This window comes from Benincasa hispida, chromosome 5 (genome assembly GCF_009727055.1).
Source record: "Benincasa hispida cultivar B227 chromosome 5, ASM972705v1, whole genome shotgun sequence".
Lineage (NCBI taxonomy): Eukaryota > Viridiplantae > Streptophyta > Magnoliopsida > Cucurbitales > Cucurbitaceae > Benincasa > Benincasa hispida.
This window is the reverse complement of record NC_052353.1, coordinates 21837585-21863053: the sequence shown is the minus strand read 5'-3', so window position 1 is coordinate 21863053 and position 25469 is coordinate 21837585. Positions and strand designations below refer to the sequence as shown.

The window sequence follows — 25469 nt, the reverse complement described above, 5'->3', positions numbered from 1 at the left end:
GTTTAATTAATTATCCAAGTATCGTTGGAGCTTCAATCTATATGTGCATAAGGTCCTCTCTATAGCTCAACTGGGATTATTGAGTATTAATTTTTTTAATTGTTCAAATTAATTGAGGGAATTAATTATATATGATATCATTAATTTAAATTAATTATATGTGATACAGTTAATATAATGTATTTGATACATTATAATATAAAGTTTATTTGGAGAGAAATTAAATATTTTAATATGATTCAAATATTAATGGTATAGATTATTCATATAATTAAATTTAGTATAAATGAGATTTATATTAAATACCATAAATGATTAAGACAATTCAAACAATAGGTCATTTTGTATTTGATACAATTTAAAAACTATATGTTATACTATATATAACATGTAGTATAATATATATTATATAATAAAGTGGTGATTATATAATTATATATTTTTAATTAAATTAAAATCGTTTTAATTTAATCTGAATTTAATAAAAGGAAGGAGTTATAACTCCTTCCCCTGGTTTTTCCCTCTAATCACGTACGTGGGAATGGGAGGTTAAATGAGATCTTCTTCTTTCTTTTCCTTCTCACACAGAGAAAGTCTTAGGGTTACTCATTAGTCTTGATCTCCCAATACTCTCTCTCACAAACATGCCAAAATTCCTCTCCCAAAAATTAGCAAAACTCACACCTCTTGCTAATTCTGAACCCCTACGGAGAATACAGAGGATTATCTCTTGATGGTGGCTATTTTGGGTTGTATTTGTTCATAATCAATTGAAGAGTTTGTGACTGGATTGAGAAGGAATTCGTGAAGTTTTTGGCTTCAAGGCTAAATTATTTCTAACCTTAATTCCTTCTTTAAAAGCATGTTGTAATTTTTCTCTATAATTTGCATAATTTTGGAATTTCTGTCTTTTCAGTTCTGTGAGATTTGAGAATTGGGATCGAATCCCACTTCAGTTATGGACCTCGCAGTCCTTCAGTTAAATCTTGATTCCAATCTTAAGCATTTACCTACTTAACTGGCCCGTCTTCTTTATTATCAACTTAAATTTTTCTTAAATTTGAAATTAGAAACTCCAAAGAAAAAGTTGTAGAAGTCCTTACAATTACATCTGAACTTAAGTGGCATAAAATATTACTTTGAAGTCTTGAGGTGGACCATTCTTTTGCCATAAATTTATTTTGTGATAGCCAATCAATATTATATCTCACTCAAAATCCAGTTTTTGCATGAATGCACAAAACACATCAAAGGTAATTGTCATTATGTTTGCGACGCTGTTCAAAATGACACTATGTGTACATATCATATTTCTACTAACGAACAACTTGCAGATATCTTTACAAAAATTTTAGGAAAATAACGATTTCTTTCTCTTCTTCATAAAACGGATATTTGTGATCCTCATGCATCACTGATGGAAGGTATTAGGAGATATATTCATGTTTATCTTGTACATATTTTCCTTATTTAATGTTCGTTGTATTTTAAGTTTACCAAATTATACGTTGTTAATATTTGCATATATGCTTCATGAGAAATCAAGAAAACAGCTTTCCTGACATTGTTTCTCAACATCTCCGAAAAACTAAATTATTGAAATTATATTTAAAAAAAAATAAATGAAATATAAATTTGAAAAATCATATACCCAACAACTACCCAAATAACTAATGGACGGGTATCATACATTTTCTTTTATGTTTTCATAAAAATAAACTAAACATTCAATCTATTTGATCCCCTCCCATTGAATTCATTAATAATTTGTTCAGTTTCTTGTTGCTTATCCTTTGTGGAATCATCGTCGTATACTGCTATTGTTCACTGTAAATAAATTAAACATTCAATCTATTTGATCCCCTCCCGTTGAATTCATTAACAATTTGTTCAGTTTCTTGTTGCTTATCCTTTGTGGAATCATCGTCGTATACTGCTGTTGTTCACTGTAAACCCATAAAAATTATATTTTTTAGGCAATGGTAATACTAAATTGAAATTATATTTAAAATAATAATAAATGAATACTAAATTGAAAAAAGAATAATAAAAAAAAGAATAATCAATTATATAAATTATTATACTGATAGAAATTTCGTTTGTGATTGTACCCTATAAATTTCCTTCAACTACGTTATGAACCTTTATATGCATATTGACCGATAGTTTATGTGAGATTCTAATGTGAAACTGAAGAATTGCTCGGTTTAATTAAAACTGATGGACTGAATCGAGTGAACTGATTCGGTCGGGTTATTTTTAAAAAAATCGGTTCACTCGGTTTAACTAAGGACAAAACTGTTAAGTTTGGATCGATTGCAAAAGAACTTGTGTCTGACTAAAAGGTTATAAAATTATTCAAATAATAATTTGTTTAGTTCAAATAAAATTATATGTATGAGTTGTTTTCACATTAATGCTTTCTTTAGTTCAAGATATATTTTTTTTAAATCGAATTGTTTAGGTCCCGTTTGATGATCATTTTGTTTTTCTATTTTTAGTTTTTTAAAATTAAGTCTATATCATCCATATTTCTTACAATCATTTACATATTTCTTAAGTACAAGGATTGAATTCTTAACCAAATCAAAAAATAAAACAACATTTTGAAAAGCTATTTTTTTTAGTTCTCAAAATTTGGTTTCGTTTTTGGTGAAAAGTAAATAAAAATGAAAGATATTTAAAGGTAGAAATAGTGTTTATATGCTTAATTTTTAAAAAATAAAAAAATAATGACTAAATAGAGTCTTGATGTGTTTAAATTTTGGTATATTTGTATTCGAGCATACGCATGAATGCCCAAAGTATTAATAGTTTATGTTCAAAACCCAACATTAATTTTTATTTTTATTTTTTTTTTTACCGTTGAAGGTTCTTAATGAAATTTTAAAAGTTTTAAGAGTGTTATAAAGTTGATGAGTATTTTCCACTATTTGATTTTCTTATATAATTTTACTGATCTTTTCTAACAGAAGTAAAAGTGAGAAAAAAAAATCCATGACGAGGACAATAACCTTAGGGGCAAAGGCGTCAATTTGCGGGCGAGATCAACTGCATCATCATGCGTATTAATGATGTGATTGAAGCATATATAACGACCGTAGGATGAGAGATCTTTGAAAACGCGAATGTGAGCGTCCACCAAGTAATTCAAATCAACGGTCACAAATAATCCACCCTCGTACATCTCAGCCGCTCCATTCAAATACGGATGATCAATGGTCAAACCAGGGCCCACCAATAGCCCTGCGTTGACCGATACCATATTGACTCCTCTGTCCATAGCTAATGCCCACGCGGTCTTCTCTGCTAGCGTCTTCGACAGCCCATGCCACAGCTGTGCAATGCATTGAGTAAGGGCATAATTGTAAGTCATCTAATATTCATAGCTTTTCCTCTACTTTCCAACAATAAGTTAACTAATAATCAAAGATTTCCCTCAATTTTCCAACCTTTTGTTCTAGTGTTTATTAAAGCATTAAAATTTCAATGAGAAAAAAATATTTGTATTTTATAAATGGTTTAGTTATAATAATAAGATGGAAGGGGATTAGACGTCGGACTACCAAAAAAAAAGGTAAACGTCAATTACTGGCAAACTAGGCTCGTTTTGACTATTTTATAAATAGTTTTGACATCAATGACAATGATGAACTAACATTTTCATCAATCTTAATATAGTTTAACTAGTTAAGATGGTATATTATTAATCAAAAGATGTGAAATTTGAATTTAACAATCATACAAGTCAGTCAACTAAAAAAATAAAAAAATATATTTCCATAATATATTATAAGGAAGTTGAAGAATATATAAAAAAGAAAATGATTATTTCAAAATGTGTGGAATCCGTATTTTTTACTAATTTATTTCATTGTTTTATTTTTATTATTTCTTCAAAAATATCTTCTTTTTTTTTTTTAATTTTCAAAGTTTTGTTTTGTTTGTTTTTCTACCGTCGACTATTAGTGATAGACTTGTATCAGTTTCTATCACTGATAGATATTGATAGACTTCTATCAACGTAACAATGTCTATTATGACTATTTAAAAATAACAAAATTTCTATATTAAAAAATAACGTCTAGTGTATAGTTGATGACAATAAAATTATGAACAAAATCATTATCTATTGATACACCATTAATAGTAGTCTATCACTGTTTATCACGGATAGACACTAATAGAAAACTATCATTGTCTATTAAAGATAAACAGTGATAAACAACTATCAGTATCTATTTGTGATAGACAATAATAGTGTTCTATCACTTGGTCTATCACTTGATCTTCCATTATCTATGATTATCATTCTAATTACTATTTTGGAACTAGCAACAAATTAAAAATGCCAAACACTATAATCATTTGTCTATAATTTTGCCTTCCATTTTCTATTATTGTTATTCTAATAAACATTCTTGAACTAGCATCAAAATTAAAAGTAAAGAAAAAGATGATGATTTATAGTTGAAGAAGGAGAAGAAGAAGGAGAAGAAGAAGAAGGAGAAGCCGAAAGATGGAGAAAGAGAAAATTATTAAATTTTGCTATTTGGATAAATATTTTCTCTTATATTTTTTATTTTTGAAAATCTAACAAAATTTCAAACACCTTATTAGTCATTCAAAAAATTAAAACAGCATCTCAAACGGGTAAAGTCAATTTGTTTTAGATCTCAATGCTCCTTGTCCATTTAACTAACCTGTTAATTTTTTAGTAAATAATTTTATGAAATTAGGAATAGAAAAAATAGTTGAAGTAACAAATATGAATCTTCAAACAAATTATAAGAAGTACGATATATTTAATGAGAGCTAAAATAGAAAGGTTTTAAAATGAATAGGAAAAATGATGGGTGATTACAAATATAGTAACCAATCTAAAGCATTAGTACACACAATATAATGCAAAAAATTTACAAATATAAGAAAACTTAGATTCAATTCTAGGAATCTATTAATAATAGACTAAATCACTTCATAGAAGTCAATCAATAATAAAATTTATCACTCATAGGAGTCGATCAGCGATAAAGTCTATTACAGACAGATTTGGTTATATTTGTAATTCTTTAAAATTGTTTATATCCTTAATTATTATCTCTAAACGTGTTATAATAATAATAACTGAGGTAGAGATGTACTTTGAATTTGCGGCAAAAGTGGACATCACTCCAAAATCTTTCGTCCAAATGAGAAATGGAAGTAGAATTAGGATGGTGGTGGCCCCAAATAACAGCCGTGACAGAAGATGTAAAAACAACCTTATCAATAGTTTCAATTTGAGCACATGCTTCTAACACATTATGTGCTGCCCTTACCTCCTCTTCTTCCATCATCATCATCATCATTTCCTACCAAATCCGCAATCAATACCGGCCTTTTCTTAAGGATTCAATTATATTTTTCCTAATAAAGTTCTTAAAATGGATGATTATTATTGTGGTAGTAGTGTTTATACCATTCTAGTACGGAAAAATCTTTCTTTACAAACAACATTCGAGCACAGATACGGATAGAAAATATGTCATACTATTTATAAAAACGAGATAATAAATGAAAATTTTTATAGATAGAAAATATGTCAAACTATTTATAAAAATGATAAAAACAACACTCGAACACAAATACATATACGAGATACGAATACGATAGAATACTACGATTCGTTAATTTCTAGAAAATTAAGATACTGGTACGTTAAATATACGTTTTCTTTTTTTAAAAAAATATAGGATATAGATAAATTTAGCATACAAATTAATGACAATATTTATACAAATACTAAAATACAATACAAAAAACATCTAAAATGTTGAAGTACAAAAGTCAATAACATGCAATAGAAAAACAATTCATATTGATCAAAGAAGAAGAAGAAGATTAGAGGGAAAAGTATGAAGACAAACGAAGAACTTTTTTGGCAAATTGTTGAAGATATTCAAGTGGGTTATATTTTGGTGGACATGGTAAGACTTAAATGTGAAGATGAAAATTAGATGATTCTAGGGTTTGGTCTATTTTTCCTTTTAGTTTTGGACTCGAGTAGTGAACTTTTTAAATACTCACCTAGGAAAGAATAGATACGTCAAATCGCATGTCAGATATGTATCTAGGAAGTATCTGGAAGTATTGATATCTGATACGGATTATTTGTCTCACATGAAGTATCTGTACTTCATAGACAACACTGATAAATACCACTAGACTTCTATCAATGATATAGACTGATAGAAGTCAATCATTTATAAAGATTGATAGAAGTTCATCAGTGTCTATGGGTGATAGAAACTGATAGAAGTCTAAAATGATTAAAATTTCTTATTTTGTTTGAATAATTTTTTTTATTTTTCTATTTTTAAAAATCTCCCGATAATAAATATATAATAACGAATAGTTCTTTCCATCTGTTGTTTACATTAGTCAATACAAGCTCTTTTCTACCTATTTTGTAGTACATATCGATTACTAGATTAGGAGATGGAATCATTATTCTTAAAGAAAAAATGAGTGCAGGCCAATTGCCACCACTTTGGCCTCTCTTTTGATTTTTTTGATGCAGGTGTTTTTATATTAGTTTAAAAAATTTTAAAAGTACACCCCCTATATTTATCTATTAAATGCAGCAAGTGTAAAATATAGTATTGTTTGTGTGTAGATTTAGTATCGTTTGAAAAGAGATGAACTTACATCATGGAAGGCAGGGAGGTGTTGGGGAGGATCAAAAGTGTAAAACAAACCACAACACCCTCTCAATGCATCAAGTATGCTATGGTAATCAAATGGGTCAGAGTGGAAGATCTTAAGCTTCTTGTTGTCATCAAATCCATCAAACATAAACTCAGGCATATTAGTATGAATGGCGGCGTGGACGGTGAAGTCGAGGTGAAGAAGGCGGTGGACGAGGGCAGTGCCGAGAGGGGTGGAAGCATCCATGACACATACGGCGTTGCAAGTATTATGGGGTGAAGATGGAGCCATTCTCAATATTATGTGTTATACAAATATGTAAAAAGTGAATGAATGATACATATAAATAGAGAGAAAAGGGCTACCTTTTTAAAAGGGGGCATGGGGATGAGTGGTTAGTTGGAAGGGAGATGGTGGTTGTTGGAGAGGAAAGACAGAGTTAATAAAAAAATGGATGAAGAAATGGCAAAAGGAGAAAGGGTTAGGTAGGAATGGCGTTGATTTCAAAACCAACGAGATCTTCAACTAAATTTGGTTCACGTAGGCTACCTTCTTTCCCTTACGCCAAGTTTGCTTCCACATCCTATGTGAAATTCAAATTACCAAAAACAAATTGTACGTTATTTTGTTTCTTGCTTTCGAGTTTTTTTTTTTTTTTCAAGTCTTTAAAATTTAAAATATTAAACCATCGCCTCTTAAATTTTGAGTTTTGTTTCAATTTAGATTTAAATTAATTTCAAAATATAGTATTGTCATTAATATCTATTAATTAATTTCAAAATAGTTATAAAGTGAAATTTTAAATTTTATTTAAATCATGATAAAAAAGTAGTATAATGGTAAATTTTTCACATTTTGAAAGCTAAGAGATTAAATTGAAATTAAACTCGAAACTTACACTAGGGACAAAACTTTGAAAACGATGATAACATTTTAAACTTAGAGATTAAGTTGGAAACAAAACTCAAAACTTGAGTACAAAAAGGTATTTTGTTTCCAACTTTTTATGTTTTTGTATAAGTCTTTAAACTTATTGTACAACTTTCTTCTTATATACCCTTTATTAATATTATATTAGAGTACTACTTGGTAGGAGCATGAAGGAACCGACGAAAATCAATGAACGGGACCGAACGGTATTTAAAAAAAAAAATTAACTTACGATTCACCAAGTAGCAGAACTGGCCGGTTTGGCTCGGTCCACAGTTTGCTGTCCTAAAAAATCGAAAAAACTTAACCAAACCAACTAATATTTATTATTATAAATAATATTTATTAATGTTATATTAAGTAAAACTATAAAGTTTTATTACGTAATCATATAACTATAAGCCCATAACATAAGTCCAGCCCGATGGGTTGATCTGTAACCCACATATCACGTTCAAATCTTTTTGTCTAATTAAAAATTCTAAGAAAATCCTAAAAAACTAAAAAAAGAAAAAAAAATCATTGGTTATAAACCGATCCGAACCCACCTGAACCGACTCAGGTTGGTTCAGTTCAGGAACCGAAACCGATGAAAATCAATTTCCAGGGTTTGGTTTTCTTGAGAATCGTGGAGTTTGGTTCGGTTCATGGTTTGACCCAAAACTGGACTGAACCGAACCGTGCACACCCCTACTACTTGGGTTTAACAAAGTTACACCTCTACCCATCACATTCAATTAAAAAAAAAATAATATATAAAAAGTTGCCTTTTACTAAAAAAAGATTATCACGTAGCAACTTGTGATATATTCCACACTTAGGTAGGTTGCACATTTATACAACCTCGAGAAGCACTCCAATTCTTTTGGTTATATTATATTTTGATTAGAAAGTAGTGTGAAAAGCTTCATAATTTTGGCACACTAAAAGCCCTAAAGAAAGCAATAAAAGTTTCACCACAGGAAGATCAATTTGTGAAGTAAAGACAAGACGATAGAATCCCCATCGTACACGTACAAATATAGGTGACGAAACCCATGATCTATAACTCCTAGAGGAATTCATTATATAATAACTTGGAGAGAGTTACATAAACACAATGGGTCAAAATTGCCGGCATTGAATAAGAGGCCATTCGTGACTGACCAAAAGAAAAATGAAAAAAGAAAAAAGCTATTTTTGAGGTGGTCGTAGCTTGAATGCCAAGGTGCAACCACATCGACCAACTTCCCTCCCCTTCCAATTTATTAACGTAGATTCGGTAAAAGTTTAAAAGTCTAAATTTCTTATTTTGTTGTTTTTTTTTTTTTTTACTTTTTTTTTAAACATAGTTTTCAAAACTAAAAAAGGTTTTTAAAATTTTGTGTTTTAGAATTTGATTAAAATTTAATTCTCAAGGTAGACACGTTGTAAAAAATTGAGAGGAAAGAAAATTTTAAAAGTCAAATAGTTGTGAAAGGGGTTTAATTTTTGCAATCTTCATGTTCTTCATACACACCACACGCGCAATCACGTACAAGTAATGACACCTTAATTATTATATTTTGTCAATAAGATAAATTAACCGAACTTATTTTTTAATATGTGCATAACTCAATTAATTAGAGCATGTATTTTTAATTAGGAGAGAAAATTTTAGGACACTCAAACTTATACCATTATTAAAATTGGACTCCAAAATTTGCAAATTTTATAAAATTTTGGCCTTTAAACTTTTAAACAATTACACGATTGTCAAAATGGATTTTTTATTAATTAATTCTTTTTATTTGTTGAAAAAATCATTTTCTTCTAGATAAAAATATGAAAAATAATCATTTTTTGTACATTTTTGTTATATGTTATTATAACGATATTGAGAGTTGAGAGAGATTTTATTAGAGGGATAAATGGTATTGCTGCATGTGGGTTTTCTTTTTTCCACTTATAAATTTACTAAGGGTTTGCTCCTAAAGTAGGGAGGAATGGGAAAATAAATGAGGTTGAGTGAAGTTAGTTAGTTGTTTGTTGTTGGTTGTCCTTTTGTTCGAAGAAAAATGAAAAGTCAAAGGAATGGAGATGAAGAGGAAAAGTACGGGAAAGACAATGCGGAAGGAAGGAAGAAGATGAAGGGGTTGAGATTAAAGGGAATAATAAAAGGTTGAGAGTACAAAAGAAAAAGTGAAATAGATGAGAGGGAGTGTGACTAGAGGCTCAACATGAGACGGGGAGCTTAGGATAAAAAAAACATTATTCTTATGGTGTTAAATGGATTTGGTAAGGAATTGGTGTGGTAGAGAAGAGAGTGAAATGCTGTTTAATAAATAATTCATGTAACACCCGTTCAACTACTCTCATAAATGTAAATACATGAAATTAAATTAGTACGTAATTCATAAAGAATGAGGATGAATCTAGAATTTCAAATTCATGGTATCATTTGGGTGGTATTGAAGCTTGAATATTTGAAACTCTTCACCATAGTTTGGAGACTTGGCTTGGAAGTAATTATTTAGGCCTTGTTTGGTCACCATTTTATTTTTTATTTTTTATTTTGAAAATTAAGCCTATAGACATTTTTTCCACCTCTAAATTTCCTCATTTGTTATCTACTTTTCACCAATAGTTTAAAAATTATGTTCCAAACGCATGCATGTATGAAAAGTTTATTGAAAAATTATTTATGTGTGCTTAAATACACCTAGGATGCGTTAGTATCTTTGAAGACATGTTTTTTATGCATTATGCTTCACATGATTTCAAAGAGAAAGTCATTTATGACTAGTTTTACTTGAAACACGATACCGAAGTACATTTGAGAAGGTATCCAAGAAGCTCGATACTGAAGGAAAAGTTTAGAGAAGGTATCTGAGTAGAAGTACCTAAGGTATGACGGTACTTAGTATGGCCACGTGCACGTAGGTAGTTAAAGTCAGAGATTGAGCAAAAGAGTTCTCTCTTGACTAGCAGTTGACGTTGGGATTTAACCACAGCAGGGTTATTCTCAACTAAGGAACAATTTTAATGTTTTCTGATAAAAACAGCTTTGAATGTTTTATGCTTGGAAAATGTTTATACAGTAGTACAAGGTTACTGTAGAAGTTTATATTTCAATTTAATCTCTTTATTGAGACTTTTGCATGAGAATCAGTTTTCTTTCTTAAGTCACTCACTGGGCTAGCAAGCTCACCCCGTTTTCAAAGGTTTTCCTTTTCCCCTAGGTAACAGTCAAATCCCCAAGAGATAGATTTGCATCTGTTCTGCCACTACAGAACAAAGATATTGTAACCTGTCTGTTAGGTGGTTACTGTAAATATTGTACACATGTTCAAGTTGTTCATATAAGGACTAGGGTTTTTGGCATCGGGACTTGTGAAACTAGTAATGTAATCACTTTAAATATGTTGTGTTTATGAATTAATAAATTTTGGCCTAAGAGGCATTCGTTGTATTTGAGTTTATACATTGGTATCAGAGTTATTTCCGCAAGAGTTATTAGGTAGTAAGATTCAACAAAAGGGTTGATAACTGCTGCATTCATGTCCTTTCCTAGGCTCAGAAGGTAGTCTGGGACGGGGTGTGACAGCTTGGTATCAACCCATGCATTGGAAGCTAGAAAATTGACCAAGTGTTGTCCATGCATTGGCCTTGCTCATTTAGAGGTTATTTGGGGAATTGAAGGAAGCCAAAGTGTGGCCAAGAGAACTGCATGCGGCAGCCAATGTCTTGAGAGGTTAGAACAATGCATACGTTAGCCTTAAGTTGCGTGGACAAGAGCATTGGGTGTTGGAGTTACGCGCGCTGGTTGATCATGAAGGCATGCGTCGATGGAGGCATGCAGCGATAGAGGCATGTGGTGATGGATGCGGCAGTGCTACGCGATGGCATGCAGTGATGCTATGCGATGAATGCAGCAGTGCTATGCGATGACATGCGGCGATGGATGCAATGGATGTAATGGTATGCGGCGATGGATGTGATGGATGCGACAGTGCTATGCGATGGTATGCAGAAACACTATGTGTTGGTGATGTGTTATGCATTGGTGATATGTTATGCATGCACTTAGGACAAGCTAGTAATATGCGTTGAAAGAGTGTTGGTCATTATCCTAGTTGAGCGCATAAGGTGAGCCATGCGAGAGAGAAGGATATGCAGCCAAAGATGAGCCTTGCGAGCATCTAGCATATGTGACTAAGTTGCATCGATTAGATGCACAAGGTAAGATTGAATGGACACATGCGCCAATTGATGGTGTTCGGACATAGGAAGGTTGCAACAATTGGATGGGCGCATGTGTGGTTAGATGACTGCATATGAGATTGGATAGACGCATGCAAGGTCGTCATCCGGACATGTGGCTTGTTGGGAAGAAATCTTAAGCCTTAAGCAAATAAGGTGGTTGCATAAGAGGACATACAAATTTAAGCATCTTGTGTTGGAAAAGGAAGAAGACACCTTAGATTGCAGTGATTTGAAGGTTGTGTTGATAGTATGGGGAAAAGACACTTGGACATGTAGCCAAGTAGGAGGTGTCGACCTTGGAGAGTTTTTGGACGCCTATATAGGGCCAAGGACTTCTTTTCAGATCATAATTCAAAGAACAATAAGAAGAGTGTGAAAGCTGATTAAACTATGCGTTGATAGAAAATCCATGCGTCAGACATAAAGCTTCAAGAGGAGACGTAGTTAGACAACAAAGTCTGAAAATAACATCAACTTGGGACAAAAAGATCTCCCAGTATACTCGTGCGTTTAGAGTGATTTCAAAGCCACCTGAAAGCTCCACAAGTCTAGTTTTCAGGCTAGGGCTGCCGTAGAAGAAGGTTCAAGGAATCGGGCTGGAAACTGAGAAAAAGGCAGAAGGTTCAAGCTGTTGTGTAAGCTTGGGCCAGTCTTGAAGATTTGAAGATTTCAGAAAAATCACGAGAATTTATGAGCTAAGATTTTAGGGTAAGCTTCCTGAGATATTTTAAAGCATGTTTGTAGAAGGAAGTATCTCAAAATAAGGCTTAGAACAATGAGTAATCCGAGTTTTAAATTGAATCAGGATCTTAGGGTTCAAAAGGGAGCCCGAGGTAAACAAAGAACTTCTAGAGAGAAAATTTCCTAGACGATCAAGGTGAGTGATTAAAATATTTGACTAAATATTTACAATGTTTTAAAGAAACCATGTTTAAAAGAAAGATTATTCTCATGCTAGCTAGTTTTATAAAGTAATTTCCAAGCAAACCATGAGATATGTTTCGAACGCATGGATGTATGAAAGTTTATTGAAAAACTATTTATATAAATTTAAATACACCCAACATGCACTAATATCTCTAAAGATGTTGCGAAATCGACAATTAAAGAACACAAAAAGAAATGTAGAGTAGGGAAAAATTGACACACAGATATACGTGGTTCACTAACAGTGTGTTAACTACATCCACGGGCAAAGGGAGAACAATATTATTTCGAGAAAATGTTTTCAGAATCACATCAAGAATGGCGCCATCAAGAACGGCGCTTCTAGGTTAGAGAGTTTACATATCGCGCGCCGCCCCTAGACCCCGGCTCGCTGACCGGGCAGCGAGATCCCCGTACTAGGTTGTTCGAAGCGTCAACAAACAGATTCAAGGCATTTCAACAAATCTCCACCTTGCTTGAATTCTCTCCCAGATAATGATGTACCAAATGCAACATAAATCAATATCGCCAGATGTACCCAGACTTCTGCCTCATGCCTCAAACTGTCCCACAAAGGGGACCACTAACAATTCAAAACATTTATCAAGTCCAAACAATGTTGGAACTTGCCTTGTGGAACCGGTTCGGTGAACATATCAGTAGGGTTATCAACAGTACCAATTTTCATCACTTTAACTCTCTGCTCACCTCTTAAGAAGTGATATCTTACATCTATGTGCTTAGTTCTCTCATGATGAACTTGATCCTTGGCTAGGCATATTGCACTCAAACTGTCACAATATACAATAGCTTGGACATGATGCAAACCAAGATCACAAACTAACCCCCTCAGCCATATTCCCTCTTTAGCAGCTTCTGTCAAGGCCATGTACTCTGCTTCAGTAGTAGACAAAGTAACTGTAGACTGTAAGGTTGCCTTCCAACTAACAACCACTTAGAGTGAACACATAGCCAATCATAGACCTCCTACTGTCAACATCTCCAGCATAGTCAGAATTAGAATAACCAGTCACCAAACACTCTATCAATTCCCATAAATAAGACCAACATCAGATGTACCTCTAAGGTAACGAAAAATCCTCTTAATGGTTTGCCAATGCTCCTTCCCAGGTTGACCCATGTACCTGTTGACAACACTAACAGCATGAGCAAGATCAGGCCTAGTACAGACCATAGCATACATCAAACTTCCCACTGCACTAGCATAAGGAACTCGAGACATGTACTCCTTCTCAGCTTCAGATTGTGGTGAAAACTCAGATGACAAACGAGCATTTACAGCACTAGGAGTATCTATAGGCTTAGCTGGTGACATACCAAACCTGGACATTTACAGCACTAGGAGCTATACTCGTTTGATCTACTCGTGATCTAGAATTCTCAGGAAAATCAACTTCTGACGTTCTAGGCACATTAATTTCTGGTTGCACATCAGTTTCTGTAGTAACGTGTTGATCTTCTCTACCTTGATGTTGTAATTCATTCACAGCTGAAGTTAATTGCATCTCCACCTGTTTATCAACACTACTACTTTCTCCCACATCTGTAGAAGTCACAAAAGGCTTTACAGTTGAGTTAAGCATGGAATTTTCATCAAATATCACAGTACTACTAAGTATGACTCTATTCTTAGAAGGTGACTAGACTCTATATCCCTTAACTCCATCCCCAAAACCCACAAATATGCCCTTTTTAGCTCTTGGTTCTAATTTACCCTCATTTACATGATAGTAGACAGTACAACCAAAAACTTTTAATAAAGAATAATCTGTAGGCTTACCAGACCATACCTCGTAAGGTGTTTTACAATCAATAGCTGTGTGAGGTCCACAATTGATTAGATAATATGATGTATTCACTGCTTCTACCCAAAACTTTCTAGCCAACCCTGCATTAGAGAGCATGCATCTTGCTCTCTCCAACAACGTCTGATTCATACGTTCTGTAACCCCATTTTGCTGTGGAGTATTCCTAACAGTATGATGGCGAACAATCCCTTCAGCTTTACAGAACTCAATAAATTCAGATCCACAGAATTCTAGACCATTATCAGTTCGCAGCCTTTTGATCTTCTTCCCAGTTTGATTTTCAATCAATATCTTCCATTGCTTGAAATTCTTGAAGGCTTCACTTTTATGTTTCATCATAAAAACCTAAGTCATTCTTGAGTGATCATCAATTATAGACAAAAAATACCTACTACCTCCAATAGATTCAACTTTGGAAGGTCCCCAACAGTCGGATTGAATATAATCAAGTGTCCCTTTTGTACGATGAACACCTCTTGGAAACTTACTGCGATGAAGCTTCCCAAATACACAATATTCACAAAATTCAAAATCATGCACCTTATGCCCACAAAGAAGATCTCTTTTTGACAGAATTTGCATCCCTTTTTCACTCATATGACCAAGTCTCATATGCCATAACTTAGTCATATCATCCTTGTGAACGACCGGCGATGCAAAAGCAACATAACCTGTTATTGTGGAACCTAATAGAAAATACAGGGTTCCACACTTTATGCCTTTCAGAACTACCTCAGAACCCTTATAGACATACATTGCTCCACCTTTACCTTCAAAACTGTAACCCTTGCTATCGAGTACACTAAAGGATATCAAACTCTTCTTCATTAGTGGAACATGCCTAACCTCTTGTAAAGTGTAGAAGGCACCATTATGTGTTTGTATCTTGACTGAGCTGATTCCAACTATCTTGCACACAGCACCGTTAGCCATGCTAATATTCCCTCTATCTTTTTGCTGATAGGTTGAGCACCACTCCCTATTTGGGCCCATATGATAAGATGCCCCAAAATCAAGAACCCACACATTATTAGAATGTGATTGTTCATTCACAACTAAAGCTAGATCTCCTTTAGAATCGATCTCACTTCTTCAGAATCAATCTCAACTTGTGCAACAGAGGCGGATACTTCCCTTTTGTCACCCTTTTCCTTCTTTTCCTGATTCCTTTTTATCTTAAGACATTCAGTTTTCCAATGCCTCTTTTCTTTACAGTAGTTACAAATATCATCTGATCTAGAACCCTTTGACTTTGAAGACCTTTTATTCTGATTCGACTTCTGCTTACCAGAATTCCTATGTCCCTTGCTTCCTGTAGCAGCTAACCCAGATGCCTGACTTTCTGAAACTGAACTTCCTGCATTCTGACGGTCCTCTCTCATAAGCAACGTAGACTTTGTATCTTCTAAGGTCAAAGTTTCTTTCCCTCCAATATACGAGTCAACGAAAGTCTCATAAGACGGCGGCAAAGATGTCAACAGAATTAGGGCAGCATCCTCATCATCAACCTTAACTTCTACATTACGCAGATCTAATAAAATTTTATTTAATTGATCAAGATGGTCTCGTAGAGATGTACCTTCTTGCAAACTTAGATGATACAAACGATTCTTCAGGAACAACTTCTTGGTTAAAGATTTCGTCATGTAAAGACTCTCCAACTACAACTAAAGACTAGCGGTAGTTTCTTCATCTGCGACCTCGATGATGACATCATCAGCCAAACATAGCATGATCGTCGAATGAGCCTTCTCCTCAAGAGTCTGCCACTCTTCGTCATCCATGACAGCCTTCTTTGACTTACCTGTCAGCAGCACCCACAGCCCCGCTGCTTTAGCAAGGATCGCATCTTGATCTGCCATAAACTAAAACTGTTCCTTCCGGTAAATTTTTCGATCTTTACGTTCATGCCAGACATCTTCAATTGTCGAACAAATGCAGAATTTCGAAAAAACCCTAACAAGGCTCTGATACCAGTTTGTTGCAAAATTGAAAATTAAAGAACTCAAAAAAGAATGTAGAGTAGGGAAAAATCGACACACAGATATACGTTGGTAGTATGCGGCAATAGGTTAGGTGATGAATTATGCAGTGGTAAGACGAGCCAGGATGGACGCATGCGCCAATTGGTGGTGTCTGGACATGGGAATGTTGCAGCAGTTGGATGGGTGCATTTGTGGCTAGATGACCGCGTATGAAGTTGGACGAATGCATATGAGGGTGGATGGACGCATCCAAGGACGTCATCCAGACATGTGGCCAGTTAGGAAGGAGTCTTAGGCCTTAAGTAAATGAGGTGGGTGCATGAGCAGACATGCAAAGTTAAGCCTTAAGTGCTAGCTATGGAGGAGGAGGACACTTAAGATTCCATTGATGTAAGGGATGCGTTGATAGTGTAGGGTGATGACAAATCAAGCAGGAGGTGGAACAGTCTGGGAGTTGGCAGAAGATAAGGAAAACACTTGGATGTGATCAAGGGAAGAGGTGTCAGACAAAGAAGAAGGGTTGTATACCTATAAAAGGGGCAGAACACCTCACTTCAACCCACACATCAATTAAGTACATAAAAACCACAAAGAAAGGGAAGAAAGAGATATTCGAAGGAGGGAAGGTAGTGTTCAGATGGAGGTACAAGCAAAGGTGCCGAAGGGAACAAGGTTGTATGGGCGTCGCATAGGCTAACTTCAAACAAGAAGCTTTTCCAAACTACTCGTGCAAATCAGATGATTTTTGGACCAAAGTTTCTAAATTAAGTGTAGTTTCAGTTTGAGGGCTTCCTTAATGCAATTATAAATCTAAGGCTATCAAATTCAAGGAAAACCGAGAGGTGCTTACAAGTGAGGAGACAGTCGGGCCAGAAGGAATAAACTTGAGACTTGGAACATTCGCCAAGGAATTTCAAGGCGAAACTTTGAGGTATTATAGTTAAGAAATTTTCACACATTTTTGAAGAAGGGAATGTCTTGAGAAAGGCCCGAAAGAGTGAGTAATATAAGCTTAAAATTAAACCTAAAATAGGGTCCAGTGGAGGAACAAAGGAAACCGGGTGAACTAGGAAGAAAGATCTCAACAGATTACTGTGATTGGTTACTTCTTTTACTCTTTTAAGCATATTTTGAGTTGATATGTTGTAGTTTATATTATGAGATGAGTGCGATGTTGGGATGGTCAGGGGTCTGTGGACCTAGAGCCTGAGCCCAAAATCAATCCTTACAAGATGGTTAGGGGACTAAGGAATCTAGTTCCTGAGCCTATAGGACAGAAAACCTTGAATGGGATGGTAAGAAGGCCGACGAGCCTACCTTCTAAGCCCATGAAAGGGAGAACTATGTGCACATAGGTTGATATTTTAGTTATAAAATGTTAACCATCTACCGTGTGTGTAGGTGGGTTTGTGAAAGCTTCATGGTATGGTGGGGGTTCACGTGGGAACCTCGTGATAATGCTTGTAAAAGACTTGTATTTGTTTTACCACTCACTGAGCTTTGTAAAGCTCATGGTTTGTCTCTATGTTTCTCTTGCAGGTAGCTGACGAGTCCAGGTTGCGGTATTGGTCAAGGTCTGCCACAAGTTTAGAAATAGTATTAAATGAGATTGGTTGTTGGGATAATGTCTTTCATGTAAATGTAGCTTGAATTTGTAAACTAGTTTCTAATTAAAGCATGTAATATTTTTCCGCTGCTGTTATAAGTAAGGTTATTAAAAAGAAACTAGTAGGTCAACCAAAGTAGCATCAGTTAATATCATGGCTCTCCTCTGGCTCAGAAGTGTGAGCTCGGGGCGGGGTGTGACAAATAAACAGATTTGCTCTGCAAAATTAGAAAATAACTTATATGTATTAAAACCAACTGAGGTCAAAGCTGTTTTGAACATAGAGATGTTTAAAACTTCTGAGTGATGGTTTGGAAAATGGAGGTAAATAAATATGCGTTTATCGTTCGTTCTCCATGCGTCGCTGGCCATGCATTGGACTAAGGGATATGCAATATGCGTTGATGACCATGTGTTCCTACCGCAAGTTTTCTTGCTCTCTCGCCAAGTATAACGAGATCACAAGTTTCTTGGGTGATCCGAGGTCGAACTCAGGGACTTGCAGCTAAATGTTATAAAGTAAATTGTTTGCGGCGAAGAATAAAAGAATATTGAAGGTTATGGGCTATGTGCTACTCCTACTAATAACTAACAGATTAAGCAGTGGAAGTATGACTATGAGAGAGAGAGACACGACAACTATTAACGCATAATAAAATACATGGGAAAATAGATAAAATGGCGAGGATGACTTCATCACAATACTAAGCTTGATTGAAAGGGCAACCCCAGCCAATGCAAGCTATGCGATTATGCTACACACACTTAACAAAGACGCATGCGATGTATATGCGATAGTGTCAAGAGGCCTTATTTCTAAGTCTCTATTACTGCTCACGTGCTCTCACACATAAACAAGATGACCGCATGCCACCATATCCTACTTCTGAACGTATGCGTCATGACCGCATCCTATAGAGTGCATACGTTGTGTAATCAAACAGAGCTTATCTTTAAGCCTCTATTCTTGCTTATGTGATCAAATCTATCTCTCTCAAGCCTAGATTTAGTTTCTAGACCACTCTCTCAAGTATGCCTAAATGATGAATGATGCGCTCATAAGACAAGGTAATCACATAAATATGGTTGACATAAGATTATTCCTATCTCTAGGAACACTGCTTACTTTGCTTGATGCGTTCAACTACTTACCCTCTCGGGCAGTTGGTCGCTGCTGATTCTACTCATAGACAAGCATTGCGTCCACTTATAGACAAGCGTCGCTACAGCTTCACACTAGGCAAATAGGATTTTCTCACAACACTCACGCAACACACACCTCTCGGTGGTTTGTTACATGCTTCATATGTTTATGCCACATGATTAAGTATGCGATACTCTAGCTGTCTTATTTGGAGGTGCAATGAAAGTAAAGGATGCAAAGTAAATGAAGGTGGAAATGGAATCGAAGGAAAATATAGAAATGTATTGATCACATAATGTATTAATCTCTTAAGCCATAATGTAATACAATACAAGAATAGAAGAGATATGGAGGGCCAGATGGAAGCAATATCTTACTTCCATCAAATGTGTGTCAAGGCTGTTGGTGGTGCCATGGACGGGAAGTGGAGTAGTCTAGTCTCTCTCGAGATCTAACTTCGACGGAGCTCCGGTCGTCACTCAGAATGGTTGAAGGGATGAAGAACTCTCAAGACTATCTTTTCACACTTTGGTTTGGATCACAAGGATCTGCCCGAAGGCAAAAGCTTAGATGCCTTCAGGCAGAAAACCCCGGATGCCTTCAGGCAAAGAACCTTGGATTATCTGAAGTTTGGCTCTAAGGCTTCTATTTATAGAGTTTGATCGCCGACAACATTAATGGTCCTTCTCTGAATTTATGTTGCTAACGACATGATGGACCTGCTCCGAATCTCTGCGGCTAATGGTGTGGTAGGTGAAATGTCAACATCATCTTTTGATACTCTTGAGGTATGCATTCATGCTTGGTTTCTGAAGTATCATCGCATTCCACCACCCTTGCGGTCATCCCTCTATTATGGTTATACTCTGTAGCCACAACCTCTATGTGATGGACGCATGCGGTTAATAGCCGCAACATCCAGGCGTCGAGCGTATGTGATCGCGTATGCGACGCCTCTGCGATGGAGAGATTCCCCGCATGCGATCGATTCATGCGTTAGCTACAAAAATAGACAATTGGATGCAAAGTAACGCATAATAGTGGGTTAGCCGAGATTCTTAATGCCGATCGACGCAAGCTTGTTTTCTCATGAATTCTTAGTATAATCGCCGCATATTCTACTTAACAGCCCTCGTAATTCTAAATAAAAAGCCTATAATGACGTGCATTTCTGCTCGTCATCACACCCCAAACTTAGAATCATGCTTGTCATCAAGCATGCTTTATACTTAGGAAATTCATAATTCACCCTCTAGCTTTCCCTTACGATGACCAGCCTTACAGAGTATAATTCACTCATACCTCTAACTTTGACAGCAGCGCTCTCCTCAAATTCGGCTACTTCTTCAAAGAAATCTTTTCTAAGCTTAAATAAGGCAAGCATCTGCTCAAAAATGTTTTACTCATGCCCCGCAACTTTGTGTTTAGCTTTTAACAATGCGTCCGTTTAAAACAATTTAAAGCTTTGCAATTTATTATTAGAGTACAACGTTGAACTTGGTTATGATCTTCGTTTTAGCTTACCCCCACGGGTGTCATGTGGACAGCCAACTTTGGTTGCATGCCATGTTCAACTCAACTCTTGCCTTGGCTTAATTTGGTTTGCGCCAAACAGAGGAGTTGAACTTATGCGTTGATCTTGGCCACTCACTTTCGTTTTGGCTTACTTGCACGGGTGTCATGTAAAGTATCCAACTACGGATAAGTGCCTTTCACAACTAAACTCTTATCAGCGGAGTTTTTATTCCGAAACATTTTTTTTAGAAAAGCACCGCAATGTAGTCAACGCATTTCTCCAAGACCGCTGCCACCCTCAAACATAAAGAGTGGCAGTGCTCTTGCCTAAAAGCTAAAGACAAACTCATCGGGAATACGATAACAAATGTTTGAGCAGAGGTTTACACATAATAAAACTTAGATTGTAAAATTTTGAAGAAGCTATTAAAAGTGAGGTGAGCCTCACGATGTTTAGTTAGCAGATGTAGTGAATTATACGTACCATCATAGATGCATCATAAAGGTAGGCAAGCGGAAAAAGAGAATTTCAAAAGGATAACGCATACAAGATAAAAAGAAAAGAACCTTTGAGTAGAATACTTGCGATCATGCTTTAGAATTCATGCGGTCAAAGCCATGCGTTGAATGATGGAGAGGATTCTTCCGTTGTAACTGCGCACCGAGGAGAATTATTGTCGCACCTACAAGGAGCAAATGCACCACATTCAAGAAAGCAGCCGCATATCCAAAATAACAATAAAAGTAAACTAACTAGGAAAGCAAGGTAAAGATAGAGTTGAAGACATCCCTGGAGAAATTGGAGTGAGGTCACCGCAAAGAGTCTTCCATGCAAGAGATTGATCTCAACTGCTTACAAGAGGCTCGCCTTGACCATTAGAACTTTCGGCAATTATTGGGCACTTGTTGGTCGCTACGCGCTTATAACTACCTTCAGCTCATGCAACTGATTGCCCTTCTATCTTGGGGTCAATACTGGCTTTTGGCGCATCGCCTACACTTCAAATATTGTTTACAGGTTGGTCGCATAAGCTACAATACTTCTAAGGTAAAAAGGTTGCCTGTGGAAACACAAAAATCAACAAACTATTAGCTACCAAGCCCCCGGCAACGATGCAAAAACCTAATACATTGTGAATAAGATGAAATAATGGTGTATTTTGCGATGGTGGTGTATGCGTTGCACATGCATGTTTTCCTAGTAAAATCCAAGTATAAATCCTACTAGGTTGCCTGGTAAGTCCATGGTCGAACACAGGGACTACTGAGACAATATGCGACGATAATTTTAGATTCCTTTGCGGTGACAAACAAAACAATAAGTTGGTTGGTATATTTGTTTACAGTATAAATCCTATGCGGCAGAATTGAGAAAAGAGTTAATAACAGCGAAAGTTACAATGAGAATATAGGGAACGAGTTGAGAAAGAATTTAGCTGACACTTTCTAAGATTGCGTTCAAGTTATGCAATCATGCTACACACGTACAACAACATGTCATTTCTCAATGCAAATGCTATAGTTCCTAATTTTAGGACGCATGCAATGTATACGATAATGTCTATTGGACTTATGTCTAAGCCTCTTCTTGTCTATGCGATGATGAATGATTCACACATACACAAGGTGACCACATACTATCATATCCTATTCCTAGGGTACATGCGATGCATGATAGATGCATACATATATATCTAAGCCTCTATTCTTTCTTTAGACTACTCTCTCAAGTATCTCTAAAGGGTGATGGACACATACATAAGACAAGATGATCGCATAAAATGAAGATCTTAGGTCATGCTAGGTAAGTGCTTCTCAACCCATTCGGAAGTTTAGTTACTCATGCATAATGTAAAGAGAGTGAACAGATGTAGAGATGCAAATTCCATTCTATAAATGAAATCAGAATATAGAATGACAAAGGTAAGTTAGGATAGGGAGCTTGGTAGCAATGTCTTGCTTCCCGAGGCTTTTACATTGTGTTTTACTCTACTCTGCCCAAAAGAATGTTCTTGCTTTCGCAAGAGTCGACCCTCTCTCCGTTCTCAGTGCTTCTCGGCAGTCTCTCGAGCTGACCAGAAACGATCTTTTGGCGTCTTCTCTCTTCGCTCGCCTCAGCCTTCTAAGTATATGAATTACAGACTACGACGAACTATGTATATATTGTGCTAGCAAAACTGGAATTCTGAACTCTTTTTAATGAAGGTGGCCTTCGGTATTTATAGAGCTTCAGGGTGAAGAGCTTTTCTTTCAAATGATTGCAGTGATGGGATGTCATTAAATCTCTATCTGATGTGCCGATTAATGGTCACTGAAAAGTTGAGTGTATTTGCTATAGTGTGTTGTTAACGGCTTGTCAACTAAATTCGGATTCGACCGTCATCAGCTTTCTGTCCCATCATGATTTATTAAGCTTTCACCTTGATGCGCCATCTCTCTGCGGCCACCTTCTTGAGCAGAACTTCGCGAACGCATACGATCGCATAGCTTTGCGGTCGGACGCTAAATTCCTTGGATCACAATTCTGCCTTGCGCTAATGAATTTTCTTGCACAAAATACGTAAATTAGCTGCTTTAATGAGATGGGCATATGCGATCACAATGTTCTCAACTTAATGCTTTTGGACACGATTTTACATATTTTTATCATCGTAATCCTACATTGTTTTATATCTTTGCGTTGTAATAACGTGCATTTCTGCCTGTTAGCACCCAGCGCTTGCGTCTATCGCCCAACGCCCATCGCTTAGTATTTCGTCTATCGTGTAGCACGTCTGCTCATCATCTAGCGCAGCACATCTATCGTCTAGCACTAACGCCCATCACGTAACGTCATCGTGTAATCTATCGCTTAGCGCTCGCGCATCACTTAATGCTTAACGCTATCGTATAGTGCTATTGCCCAGGTTCCACGCTTATCGTCTAGCACTTACACTGATCGTGCAGTACTTTGCCTATTGTATAGCCTGATCGTCTAGCGCTTATTCCTCATCGCTTAACGTTGCACGCATCTACACGATCGTCTAGCGCATCGCTTAGATCCGTGCATTGCTACACGATCGTTCAGTGCCCGCCTACACGATCGCCTATCTCATCATGTAGCTCCCCGCATTGCTACACGATCGTTCAGTGCCTACCAACATCCGCCTTGCGCTCAACATCTCGCTCTTTCCGCTCTTGTTCATGCATTCTCAACGCATGGGCAACTCTTGGCAATGCTTCGGCCAACATGCTACCAACCTTACAAATGCATGGTTGCCTTTCTTCTCATCTTATGCATTAATGTCTCCCAACACTCATCGCACGGTTCCTTTTTGACTTTACACTTAGCCAAATTTCACCAATTAAGACTTAACTGAAAACTACTCAAGGAAAATCTATTCAACATTTAGAAATTTCCTTCTCTTCAACATAGGATTTAACTTTCACTTAGTTAATTCCTTTTATCACCTGCTTAAGTAGGAAAAATGAAAATCCGAGTTTCACAACTCATCAGCCTTGTGTAACGCAAGCCTTAGCACCACTTTATCATTTAGTCCATCATGCAGCTCTTGCACTTCATCACATAACACCATTGTCCAATGAATCTCTCGCTGTCTCTTAACATTCAGCCCTCTCCTTATCTCTCGCTGTAATCATCTAGTGCCTGCGTCCATTGCATAGCACTAACGCCCGATCATGTAGCTCAATCGTCTAGTGATCTCTCACTCTTAATGATCTCGCATATAGCCTATCGCATAGCTGCTATGCCTATCATTTAGATCCATCGTGTAGCGCTGACGCCTATCGTTTAACGCATCACGCCCATCGTCTAACGCATCTGCTTATGGTATAGTGCTCGCGCTCATTGTGTAGCACAATCGTGTAGTCTATCGCCCAGCGCCCGCGCCTAACACATTGTCCAGTGTCTGCACTCATAGTGTAGCTCCCGCTCAACACTTAACACTATTGTCTAGTGCTATCGTCTAGCGCTATCGTTTATTTTCTGCGCTTATCATCTAGTGCTTACACTGATCGTGTAGTGCCTTTGCCTATCGTGTAGCTCTATCGTGTAGCACATCTCTTCACATGGTTTAGCCCCGTCTGAAGGTACATGATCGTCTAATGCATTATTCAGCGCCTGCACATAGCAATGTCTCGTTCTCTCACTCACGCATCCTCAACGCATGAGCAGCCCTTGGCAATGCCTCTTGCCAATACCTCGGCCAACATACATCCAACCTCACAGCTCAACGCATGGTTGCCCCTTGGCTTCAATGCTTAATCTCTTTTAAACCTTTATTAACTCAGCCTCATCTCATGCGTTAATGTTTCCTAACACCTAATGCATGGTTCCTTTTTGACTTCACACTTAGCCAAATTTTCACTAGTTAAGGCTTATCTCGAAGCTACTCAAGGAAAATCTATTCACCACTTAGAAATTTTCCTTTTCTTCAACATAGGATTTAACTTCCACTTAGTTAATTCCTTTAATCACCTGTTTAAGCATGGAAATTGAAATCCGGGTTTCACAAAAAAAGGCTACTATCCCCATTTGATTCAAACTATAACGCCCCAAGTTTAGGAGAGGGATGTGAACGTACCCATATCACATTCGAATGAGAGGGATCTTGAGGTTA

General features: G+C 36.2%; 1 protein-coding gene across 2 annotated transcripts; it reads right to left on the bottom strand.

Annotated features, from left to right (window-relative positions):
* Positions 1-1422: 1422 nt before the first annotated feature.
* LOC120078419 (cinnamoyl-CoA reductase-like SNL6) lies at positions 1423-7000 on the bottom strand. Of its 2 annotated transcripts, XM_039032689.1 has the most exons (4): positions 6691-7000; positions 5145-5354; positions 3015-3337; positions 1423-1946 (listed from the first exon to the last, which is right to left on the bottom strand). In XM_039032689.1, the coding sequence occupies exons 1-4, from the start codon at positions 6979-6981 to the stop codon at positions 1847-1849; spliced, it is 924 nt and encodes a 307-aa protein (XP_038888617.1). In that variant the 5' UTR covers positions 6982-7000; the 3' UTR covers positions 1423-1846. The 2 variants fall into 2 exon arrangements, with proteins under 2 accessions (XP_038888617.1, XP_038888618.1); XM_039032690.1 differs by lacking the exon at positions 5145-5354 and having other exon boundaries at positions 1425-1946.
* Between the last annotated feature and the right edge of the window lie 18469 nt (positions 7001-25469).

What these genes read in the sequence shown, in the direction of transcription:
- LOC120078419 (XM_039032689.1), bottom strand. Translation starts at nt 6,981, where the DNA reads ATGGCTCCATCTTCACCCCATAATACTTGCAACGCCGTATGTGTCATG. An exon ending in ACTTTTGCCGCAAATTCAAA is followed by an intron (nt 3,338 to 5,144) that starts GTACATCTCTAC and finishes TGCATTGCACAG; the next exon opens with CTGTGGCATGGGCTGTCGAA. An exon ending in TTGACGCCTTTGCCCCTAAG is followed by an intron (nt 1,947 to 3,014) that starts GTTATTGTCCTC and finishes ATGGGTTTACAG; the next exon opens with TGAACAACAGCAGTATACGA.